The sequence below is a fragment of the Pelobates fuscus genome, chromosome 6, assembly GCF_036172605.1.
Source record: "Pelobates fuscus isolate aPelFus1 chromosome 6, aPelFus1.pri, whole genome shotgun sequence".
In the NCBI taxonomy this organism is placed as follows: domain Eukaryota; kingdom Metazoa; phylum Chordata; class Amphibia; order Anura; family Pelobatidae; genus Pelobates; species Pelobates fuscus.
The window spans coordinates 176,044,178-176,056,428 of NC_086322.1; the positions used below are offsets into that span (position 1 = coordinate 176,044,178).

The following is a 12,251-nucleotide window of genomic DNA, read 5'->3' on the forward strand; positions in this document are numbered from 1 at the left end:
AACACAAGGCGCATCTCAGGGCAGTCTCTTCACAAGGCGCTACGGCCTGCCTCATCTTGGTCTGGCCTTTTGTTGGACGCTTCAGGCCCCTTTATAGCTCCGCCTCAACTAGTCACATGAGCAGAACTGACCAATCACGGACGTCCCAGGCCTATTTAAACTAATTTCAGTGCCCTGTTGTGGTTTTTATTTCCTGGTTACCTGAGAGCATGTTTATCTTGTATTGTTCATTGGCTTTTCTGATCTTGGTTTTTAGTTTTTTTTGACTAGTCTTCTTTTTATTGTCCTTAACATTTGGCTTGTCTTATTATATTTGTTTCACTCTGTATCTCGGACTATTCTATATGGCGTTAAGTACCGCTACTCTAAGGCCAGGTGATACACATTTTTTACCACTTTCATTCACCCTTTATTTATTAACTTAGGCAGCGCGTGTTGGGTCATAGTTTACCAAGACAGCATTGGATTGAATAATTGCGGAAGTTTTCATGCCTCATTGATAACATTGTGGGATGTGGAGAGGTTAGCATTGTCAATTAAGCTTCGGTGCTGCAAAAAGGTAAGTAAAACCTTTATTTTTGTAATTTGTATGGGACTCAGGAGGGGTCCTAGATTGAACTAGGGATAGGTCTTTGAAATGTCCTTTTAAAATTTCACATACTCTGGGGGCGGGGCCGGACCGCCAAGCGGTCGCAGGGAAGATCAGCTCCCGCACACATTGACCCTATAAGCCTACTAAAGCTGATTTAAATCACCCAACTTACCCATCACTGCGACCCTCGATGGTCGAGGGCCACCGGACCGGGGAGAGGCTTGCCTGATGAGTTTTAGTCCCCCAGAGGGGAGTTCTCTGCTGCAACGGGCGGGAGCTCTCTTGGCGGTGAGTGGAGTGGACAGCCGCCGCTCCACTATCCTGCCACCCAGAGCCTGATAATCACGCTGCACCGGAACAGACCCGGCCCTGACCCTCCCCCCCCCCTCCTGGGCCGGGGGGGGTGATCCCGGTCCTCACCCCGTGGCTGCACTCGGAGACCTCGCAGAGACAGCCTGAAACCTCAATCTAAGATGGCGGAGGCCGCGTGTGAAAGCCAGTGAGTAGGCAGAGCGGGGCCCATAAGAGACACCTACCCTCAGAGGCAGATGGGAGAAGGAGGGGGGAGATGCACAGCGAAAAGTGGCACCACAGATACTGCCACCGGCGCCACGCGCCAAGCTACTTCCCCTCTGTCAGAAACGAGGGTTGGAGCCCTAGACACAATGCTGCATTCCCCCCCCAATCAGTCAACCCTCCAAACAGCATCCCCTATCCAACAGCAGCCCAAGACCAGCAACAAGCCACGACCGCGGAAACGCAGCAGGATGGGGAAAGGCTCATGGAGGGAGAACAACAAGCTACAGCTCAAAGGGACTATGGGCGGATATGCCTCACGTGAGCAACCTAATGTCACCCCATGATGAATCAACAGAGCATTGTATAACACCTGCGTACCAACCGCACAGAGCATGCCTTCACGGGACAACATACCGGCCCACATTTAAGGACTTCCACATGCCATGCCGAGGCCGTATATACCGGCACCAACCATCATGGACAGGTTCAGAGACGCTAACTGCAGATTCTTCACTACAGTCTTTATGTCTCCCGTACCATGTGGGGACCAGAGACTGCTTGAGGACTGATATTGCATGTTACTGATGACCTCTTCCATACCCTCATGACGGCAGACATGTCTCCTCATATGTACACAGCCTGGGGGAACACGCTCACGCTCGCACCAAACGACTACCCAAGGCCGTATCCATGCACACAACACAGCACAATACTCGACCACTTATTGCTATGCACACATGGGAGTACCAGTCTCTGATGGCTCGGGGTGACTGATTTCAAGCGCTGACTCACTCTATATGCTTACGCCAAGTTCACACAAGCGTCACATACTCGACTATATATCGTGACAATATAAAAATGTGCACAGTAACTCTATGCTCTGCCTCTTAACTTAACAACTTATGTATAACAATGAGTATATGCCGTTGGGGCACTGCAAATGTAATCGCATCTGCTTATCTCTTGCACGCAAAAATAAAGAATAAAAAAAATAAATAAAAAAAAAAATTTCACATACTCATTAGAAATAGATTTTATAGAAAAAGAAAGTTTGTTTATTGAAGTTACGGTAATAAAAAAAATAAAAAACTTTTTGTCTGAAACACAGTTTATAAAAACAGCTACAAGATCCATTGATGCTAATCTCATTAGGTAACACAGTCACTCTTACTGGCATTTAAGATGACTTATATTATAGGTTTGATAAAAAAAAAAAGAAACAAACTGCCATATGTGAAAAGTATTTAGTTCCTCTATACTTTCTACAAGTTAAAATGCTCTCAAAAATGAAATATACCATGAAACATAAACCGCATTCCTGCAAAGGGGAAGGATTAGGTTGATCCTCAAAAAACTAATCGTATCCACAGTAACAATGGAAATACCAAACATCAATTGTTAAAAGGTGCTTAAATATTATACCAATGGAATGAAAAGAATGTATGCAACAAACGTTCTAGCAAATAACAATATCAGATGCCAGCTGGTTGGGATCTTAAGGGGACAGTGTAGCTGAAGGGACCTCACTCCCTGTAGCAATAATGCAAAACAAACAAAAAGAAAGAAAGAAAATTGGTCACAATGTCATCTGCAGCAAATCTGTAGCATTATCTGTTTCTGCAGTGACATGTTCTCAGTTTTGTTATATCAAACCTTTAACAAAGAAGCATCTAATCAAAGTAATTGTGCCTCTCATGCAGTTATACAAATCTGAGTGTGCTGCCCAATACATGTATAAAGAAAATTAAACAAAACAAAACAAACCCCTCCCAAAATCCTTCTCTGACATAATCCAGCATTTCACAAATGCACCTTGTCCATGAACCTTCAACAGTGTATGACAAATAAAGCAGAAGAGGAAAACGCATTAGCCTGAGAACCCAGGGTGTGTCTAAGTAATAAATGTCCTGTTGCTTTATTTAAGGAACATCCTAAATCCATTAAGCACTTCAGCGTTATGAACAGTGCCCTTTCTGTTTGTTTTGGGCCCCAGAAAAAATATGTAAGTCAATGCTTCTCAGAGAAAGGGAATGGATTTAGTGATTCTCTGTGAGAAGCACGGCGTCATTGCCATACATGTGCCCTGCATCCCAATCGTTCCCTATGAGAAGCACTGGATTGGCTGAGAGATCACTAATTGTCCTGATCTCCCAGCAGCAGTGGTAAGGTACTCATTTGCCGTTAAGAGTTAAGTTAGCCTTTTTCCTGGGGCACGGAGGGTGGGGGGTGTGGTGAATAATTTAACTGCGTTCCACTGAAAAGAAGAGCCTAATCCTGCCACCGTGGTCATTTCTTGATATAACGCCTGAGGTGCAGCTCTATGGTCTGTGCAAATGAGCTGCATTTATCTAAAACACATACAAGACCCATCACAACATTGCTGGGTTCCAGATATATTTCACACTTACCTTGTAGGCAGCACTGGCTTGGACCAAGAATCTTCTGTATTTTCCGTTTGCTCCCATTCCTGCTATGGAAAGAAAGAGTGACCGAAGTGTGAGATTACCCTCTTTCTGACCTCGGACTGAAAAACACTACGAGGCTTGTAGTGAAATGAAACAGAGTTACAAAATACAGCCTAAAATAACCAAACTGTGACTAAAGCAGAATTTGAGAATTGTTCCAAATTCACTATTTTGCCTTACATTTTGTAATTTGGTTTTCAATGCACTGCTGAAAGAATAAACTGGACTGCTTTTCTAGTTCTTCATTAAATTAACTATATTTAGCACGTCTTCTGTGGACATGATCTATGTATATAACGTGGTCTCCTTTAATACTCTCTCCATGTGATATACTCAAACTATTGTACCTTTTTTCTGAGATACTTTCTAGTGTTTTAGCAGTTATTACATAGTACATTGAAAAAAGTGGTATTTCAGATAGTGTACATTCACATCTACGTATTAAAATGGAATCTGTGGGTCAGTAAATGTCCTATGTTAAGTCATTCATTTTAAGAACATACTTTTCTGCCCACCGGACGGGGTCTTGCAGTGGATTTGTTGTAAAGGCTCCCGACGGGTTTCTCCGAAGGAAGTGGTGGAGGAATGTGAACATCCTCGGTAGCTGTAAACAGATGGCACATTTACATCAAAGAAAAATGGAGCATGTTTAGCTGTACGGCTTGTTCTTTAATAAAAAAAATAATTATATTTAATAATTGATTCTACTTATGTCAATGTGTGTTTACTGGCGGGACATCAAATATTTTTAATGTTGTGATATTTGCTTTAACACAGAAGAAAATTCGAGAACTACTACTGTCATCCATACAGAGCAGATGCAAGCTTGGTGCTTTTCATTCTCTGAAGGAAAAAAAGTGAAGTAGAAGCACTAATGCAGTTGAATAGAAGTGGATAGGCTTGTTTTGTCTCATAGGTCAAAACGTTTCAACTAAATGTCATAGAAACTTAGAGGTTTTTTCCTCCATGATTTTAGACCACGTTTATGTTAATTTGGTTTAGCCATATCGTTAGCTTCTACTCTAGCAGACCACAATTGCAACATTGTCTTGTTGCAGGTCTGCAATCTCGGAGGTACACTGCAAACTTGTGAACAGGTCCTCCTATTTTGCTACATTATTGCTACGTATATGCTACTTATGTTACTTATGTTAAGGGGACATCGGTGATTCTGTGCTAACTTGCAGTGTGGGCTTAAGACCGTTTTTTATGCCTACTACCCGTTGAATCCCGTTCACTTAATACTGTTTTGGCGACACTTAGAGTTTTTTTCCTCCATGATTTTAGACCACGTTTAAGTTTATTTTGTTTAGCCATATCGTTAGCTTCTACTCTAGCAGACCACAATTGCAACATTGACTTGTTGCAGGTCTGCAGTCTCGGAGGTACACTGAAAACTTGTGAACAGGTCCTCCGTTTTTGGTACATTATTGCTACGTATATGCTACATATGTTATGATATAACAACATTACCATTACGCTGCATCTACTAGTTTTTGCAGTGGCTGCAACTAAATTACGTGATTGGTCTACTAAACTGCACCAGGGGGACATTGGTGACTCTGTGCTATCTTGCAGCCTCTGAATCCCGTTCACTGAATACCGGGTGAGAAAACTATACAGCCCGATTTAATCCACAATCAGGTCCCTCACAGGATGCCTGTGCACTAGTCATCTGATCTGATTGGCGATATTCAGAGTTTTTTTCCTCCATGATTTTAGATCACGTCTATGGTAGTTTTTTGTTCAGCCAATTCGTTAGCTTCTGCTTTAGCAGACCATAATTGCAACATTGACTTGTTGCAGGTCTGCAGTCTCGGAGGTACACTGCAAACCTGTGAACAGGTCCTCTGATTCTGCTACATTATTGCTAAAACTGTACCTAGTCTATACACAGGTTTAACATACTTATATTACGCTATATCCATTACCAATTTATAGTGGGAATAATTTGGCCATTATACCCTATTCTCACTTGTATATAAGTTTATCTCCGATTCTGCTACATTATTGCTAAAACTGTACCTAGTTCATACACAGGTTTAACATACTTATATTACGCTATATCCATTACCAATTTATAGTGGGAATAATTTGGCCATTATACCCTATTCTCACTTGTATATAAGTTTATATTCACTTTTTGGTTTGTATATAGTATAGGTATTTATTTCTTTTAAAATTTATTAAATAAAAGTTAATTTTTAATCAGGGCACTCAATTGTTCCTCTTTTTGTTATTACTACCGTGGTAGTTTTTGGTGGGTTAACCCCACTTTAGAGTGTTTCCCTTTATGCTTCCATCCCTCCTTTTTTTCTTCAAATGTCATAGAAACAACTAAGAAATAGTCTTATAAATATTGCTATTTTAGTGACTGCCAGTGTTCCATCAGTGCTCCCACAGACAGAAAAGATCATTATTGTAACAGCTGAATTAGTAGTTAGGATTTTTCTGTTAATTTCCCCTTTTCATAATAAATATTCCTTTATTATGTTCTGCCTTTGTCTGGTAAAGAATCACATTAGCTAAATAGACCGATGTATTAGTACTTTGTATTAGATATAGATAGATATTTTGCGAAATTGTGTTTTGTGGGTTAATCTAATTTGCTTTTTGATATTCACATTAGGCGTGGGTAGTATTAAGTGGTATATCTTATTACCATTTTCATTTGAGTGCAGGCAAATAGGGAGTTCTAACCCTTGCACACCCAGAACCAATTTGTGAGTACATCTGAATTAGTGTACGTCTGTGACAATTAACATTTCAGAGAAAGGGCCAATGTTTACATTTGACTGAAACCTCTCAAAGCTGACTGCCACAAGAGGATATTCCTCACTGAACACCTTTAATTTTAAAAGGTCTTTATGTTGTGCGTGATGACGCCAAACTCATACAGAAGCATTGGATTAAATAGTTGACTATGGGAAGTGTTGGATTGGTGGAGCGAGGTGATGACCACACGTGAGTTCAGGTCCCAAATGCTTCTCTATGAGAAGCATTGAATTCATCTGCTGTCACCAGTACTGATGAGCTCAAAAGAGGATGAGTGGCTGCGGCAAAGAGTGTGTACTGAAACTGGATTACATGTATGTTTAAAGGTTGTTTTTATTATAATTATTGAAAAAAAAACAAAAAAAAAACAGAGGGGCTCTGAAGATGTAACAGTAAAATTTAAAAATTATATATGTTTAAAGTTGGAGTGTTCTTTTAACGATTAAATCATTCCCTATTTAATAAAGATAACAACAACAAAAAAGGTCTGGGTTCCAAAACAAACAATGAGAAGAATGCTTACATTTCCCTAGTTTGCCTGAGATTCTGATGACTGTGGGTTTTCTCAGCAGAGCGCTTGGCGCGGGTTGTTCTTTTTCTTCAGTCTCCTCTTTAGCAAACAGCTGGAAGGGATCTACAAATAGGAAATCAATGTGCAATCACAGTTTCACCACTCATTTTTTTTATATAAACAATCATTTCTATGCTTCGGTTCCTGATGACCGCAAGGAGGCCAGATTTTAACATATCTACTCTTGGGCATAAGCTGAATGAGAGAAAACATGTAGCTTTATATTAACTTAAAATAAATAACGGAGTGGATGATTTAATTTTTTGGCAATGCCGCTACTACAACTCATTAAAGACTAATGGCCTATACATTAGTAGCCATCTGAGTGCAGTAAACCCATTCTTACTTGAAAGCACACCATAGCATTAGGAATACAAACCTGTATTTCTAACTCTATAGTTCCCATATCCCTATTTAGATTTTTTAATAAAAAATAAGATTAACAAAAGATTCTACTTACCTTTTCTCCAGCACCTAGACTCAATTGACGCTGCTTCTGCTCCGCCTCCTGCAACATCATCGATGAGGCGTTGCACCTTAGTTGTTCGTCCAATCCAATGGAGCATAGAGAACTGATGTGCATGCACAGTCAACGCCACGTGTGCATCCATTTAAATGCTTCTTGTAGGAAAGCATTGAATTCATGACAGAGTGAAACTAGCTCGTTCCTGCAGAAGCGTCTATAGTGGCTGTGTGGAAAACAGCCACTATAGGTATGCTTAACCATAGGTAAACATTGGATTGTTAAAAACGACAGGCCCACTTCACCAAGACCACTTGAAATAAAGTGGTCTGGGTGCCTTTATCGATCCTTTAAAAGGATTTAACAGTTTGTGTATTCTAAATTATTTACATTTTCGGAGCTTTGGAGTTCTAGTTTTGTCTTTACAATGTTTTGTTTTTTTCTCAATGGTACACGAATAGAAAGATACAGTTAAAAAATGTCAAAATAAGCATACGTTTGTTAACATTTAAAGCGGATTTGTGACTTGCATATTTTCGTTCAGTGGCCGTGAGGGGCAGTGGAAGGTAGGTATATTTACCTCACGCTGTCCCATGCAGCTGCCACCATCTTCTTCTTGGAGACATTCTTTAGCTCCTGGTCCTTCACCTGCCTGGAGCCATGACAGTAAAACACTGAAGTCTATGGAGGATCCTGCGACACCTCGATGAGAGAGGCAACCATCGCTTTACAGTAAAGCTCTAGTTTTTGTCAGCTTCAGGCTTGCCCGTAAGACAAAGTAGTCCTTAGTTTGTCGTATGGTATCTTTGCATTGCATTGGAATTTCTATGAAATTACAATGCAGTGAGCATGAGTATTTCATATAGATTATATCTTTACGAAACACTCAGAAGAAGTGGCAGAACTGCTGACAGCTTTATACAGAACAGCCAATATAACAAAGAGAGCAGCATGACATTTTCTTTCAGATTATTCATAGTTGTAACGTCACTTTTACCATGGTGAGAGATTAGCTACAAAACAACTAATCCTAATGTGTTTAATACAATGTTTCTATGCCTAATGAGTATCTTCTTCATGTGCAACACATACTCCAATGACCCAGCCTGCTTTTGATGGCTTCAAAAACTATTACTAGGCTTTGTAAGGGATAAAATATTTTATAAATTCCTACAGCTTAAAGAAACACTATAGTCACCTAAATTACTTTAGCTAAATAAAGCAGTTTTAGTGTATAGATCATTCCCCTGCAATTTCACTGCTCAATTCACTGTCATTTAGGAGTTAAATCACTTTGTTTCTGTTTATGCAGCCCTAGCCACACCTCCCCTGGCTATGATTGACAGAGCCTGCATGAAAAAAAAAACTGGTTTCACTTTCAAACAGATGTAATTTACCGTAAATAATTGTATCTCAATCTCTAAATTGAACTTTAATCACATACAGGAGGCTATTGCAGGGTCTAGCTATTAACATAGCAGGGGATAAGAAAATCTTAATTAAACAGAACTTGCAATAAAGAAAGCTTAAATAGGGCTCTCTTTACAGGAAGTTTTTATGGAAGGCTGTGCAAGTCACATGCAGGGAGGTGTGACTAGGGTTCATAAACAAAGGGATTTAACTCCTAAATGGCAGAGGACTGAGCAGTGAGGCTGCAGGGGCATGATCTATACACCAAAACTGCTTCATTAAGCTAAAGTTGTTCAGGTGACTATAGTGTCCCTTTAACCCCTTAAGTACCAAACTTCTGGAATAAAAGGGAATCATGACATGTCATGTGTCCTTAAGGGGTTAAAGGGAAACTATAGTGCTAGGAAAACAAACTTATTTTCCTTGCACTGTAGCTACCTATAAAGTGCCTATGTCACCCTCCCCCCCCCCCCCCCCCCACCCCTGTGGTGCAGAAGGGGTTAAGAATCCCTTCTGTTACTTACCTGAGTACGGCGCCGATGTCCCTCTAGACGGCCGCTAGAGGTGGAGTTAACCCACAAAGGTAATTATTACAGTTCATTAAACACTGCAAAAATTACCTTTCCAGGTTTAAGGGACCTAGGAATATGTACAAGGACCACTTCAATGAGCTGAATTAATCTGGGGGCATATAGTGCCCCTTTAATAAACCAGAAGGCAGAACTGTTGGTTACAAGGCTTGCATGTTTTTGTTTTTTTTCAGTGTGATTTCTTTTCATTTGCTAGACTGAATACATTCTACTTTGGCTACAACAGTTTGATGTAAATCCAGGGGATAGCACCCACACACTCAAGGCAACATAACCACTACACTGAGCTGTACTGGTTATATTCATTAGAGTGGCACTTTAAGAACGCTATAGAGAAACATAAATGGATATATATATATATAATTAATACAATGTTAAACAAAAATCTGCATACCAGTCAAGCCATAAGACTTGCTTTTCCCACAGAAATCTATATTGACCTATATTGTGTTTCAAGCTGTTGTATACAGCAAACACAGATTAAAAGGAATCCATGTTTAAAATGGAATGAGGCAAAAATGTGATTCTTTGTTAAACTAATTTGCATATGCCCACCCAGAATCCTTTGCGGTTGTAACATCGCTGCAGTTATGGGATCTCTGTGGGAAAAGCAAATCTTATGGCTTGACTGGTATGCAGATTTTTGTTTAACATTCTATTAATTATCCACAGACTTCAGGTGGAAGGGGTTTTTAATCACAATTTTCCCCCACCATAACATATATATATTAAACCAATACAACAACAAAAATGCACCTTATACACACACTTATATTCAATGATACTTATCAGTGGTAGGTGAAATACAGCCTCCCTCAGATCGCTCCCAGCTAGCAATCAACTTCAATACCAATATATACAAAACACAACGAGGGAACCGGCTGGTAGCCTAAATAGAGATAAATACAAAACGAATATAGTGTAATAAAGTTTTAAAAAAATAACATTGCGCAATATGAAATGCACTCACAGGATCTTGGACAGTTCAGGCATATATGGTGCCTCCCCTGATGGTATGGGGGGCTGGGGGAGTTCCCCTGGACACTTCCCTGGATATTTCCACCAAAAAGCAGGACTCCGGGTGAAGGTATGAAAAAGCGGCTTTAATTTTCAATAAAATATATATAAAATGAATACAATAAAGGTCCTACGCGTTTCGTCCCTTCTATAAAGTATGGTTCTTCCTCAGGGACCAACAATATTAAAATTACAATTAATGCAGTACAAAAAAGCAGCTGCTTTTTTGTACTGCATTAATTGTAATTTTAATATTGTTGTTCCCTGAGGAAGAACCATACTTTATAGAAGGGACGAAACGCGTAGGACCTTTATTGTATTCATTTTATATATATTTTATTGAAAATTAAAGCCGCTTTTTCATACCTTCACCCGGAGTCCTGCTTTTTGGTGGAAATATCCAGGGAAGTGTCCAGGGGAACTCCCCCAGCCCCCCATACCATCAGGGGAGGCACCATATATGCCTGAACTGTCCAAGATCCTGTGAGTGCATTTCATATTGCGCAATGTTATTTTTTAAAAACTTTATTACACTATATTCGTTTTGTATTTATCTCTATTTAGGCTACCAGCCGGTTCCCTCGTTGTGTTTTGTATATAACATATATATATATATATATATATATATATATATATATATATTTATTTTACAACCAACTCTGGATGGGAATACGAAGTCTATTTCAATAGTCATGGGAAAGAATAAGGCTACATTTACTATATCATACACTGTGCAATGTATAAGAAAACAATATCATTTTCTTACCTCCAATCGATTTAGTATCACTGGATTCCGGACTAGGGACTGCAACAGGAGGACATACATCATCATCAAAACTAATCAGGTCCAGTTCCCCAACTGGCTTACTTTGTACAGGTGGTGGAGGGAGTCTGGCTACAGGAGTTTCTGCTACTGTGAATGCTTTGGCTTGTGTAGCTACAGAAAGTTTTGGAACAGTTACAGGAAGCCTTGGTCCTGCTGACACTGTAGCTGGGTTATCAGTCTGTGGTGGCTTCTTGGGAAGAAGTGGCCTGGGTGCAGGAACAGGGACTTTCCTCTCAGCATCTTTCCCATTATTTCCGGTCAGTGCTGCCTCAACACCGTTGCTGTTACTTTTCACAAGATTAGGCTTAGGTTTCTTTGGCAGATCTGGTTTTGTTATACCACCAGGATCTTGAATTCTAGGTGGGACAAGACCTTCTCTTGGTGTAAATTTTGGTTTGTTGTCTTTTGAAGGGTCCCACTCACTAGATATCCTATGGGATACCGGCTTCGGTGCAGGTATTGGCCTTACAGAGACAGAATTCTTTGTGTTAATGGAACGTGGTGCAATTTCCGGTCTTCTTGACTGCTCTGAGCTTTCGCCTTGAGACTCGAAAGCTTTAATTCTGGACACAATACTGTTTTGGCTCATGTTGTTTATATCTCCCACAAAATTGTCAGCAAAACCTGAGCAAGTTTTATTGGTAGGCAGCTGTCCCTCTGGCGGAGACAGAAACAACTCGTCACTACTGGCTTGAAAGATACTTAGATTATTGTTTAACACTGGTTTGATGTTGGCTTTTGTCCTTGGCCTAGGGACTGGATGTCGAATGACAGTGACATTTGTGTCTTGTTGTCGAATGTTTGTTTCAGCAGCGTTGCAAACTGCTATCTGGGATGCACTATCCTTAACATGGTTAACCCCAAATGATAATGATTGGCGAGATAATTCGGATGGTCTTTGCACTATACATTAAAAGAAAAAAAAAACGATAAATATATTAAACTTGATATCTGCAAATAATTTTTATTGAGGGAGTTTTATTGTGTGTAAGAAAAGGATAAATATTTCAGCTGCAATTAATT

The 12,251-nt window shown here is 40.0% G+C and overlaps 1 protein-coding gene across 7 annotated transcripts in view; it reads right to left on the reverse strand.

Annotated features, from left to right (window-relative positions):
- The window catches only part of SH3D19 (SH3 domain containing 19), a 129,736-nt gene that overhangs the window by 38,248 nt on the left and 79,237 nt on the right, over positions 1–12,251 (reverse strand). For 5 of the 7 annotated variants that reach the window (XM_063458508.1, XM_063458506.1, XM_063458503.1 and 2 more), the window contains exons 7-10: positions 11,169–12,131; positions 6,875–6,985; positions 4,080–4,180; positions 3,520–3,581 (exon numbers count right to left, since the gene is read on the reverse strand). In XM_063458508.1, the coding sequence (XP_063314578.1) occupies positions 3,520–3,581; positions 4,080–4,180; positions 6,875–6,985; positions 11,169–12,131 (1,237 nt within the window). The remainder of the gene's footprint in view (positions 1–3,519; positions 3,582–4,079; positions 4,181–6,874; positions 6,986–11,168; positions 12,132–12,251) is intronic. The other 2 variants (XM_063458509.1, XM_063458505.1) reach the window with 1 other exon arrangement.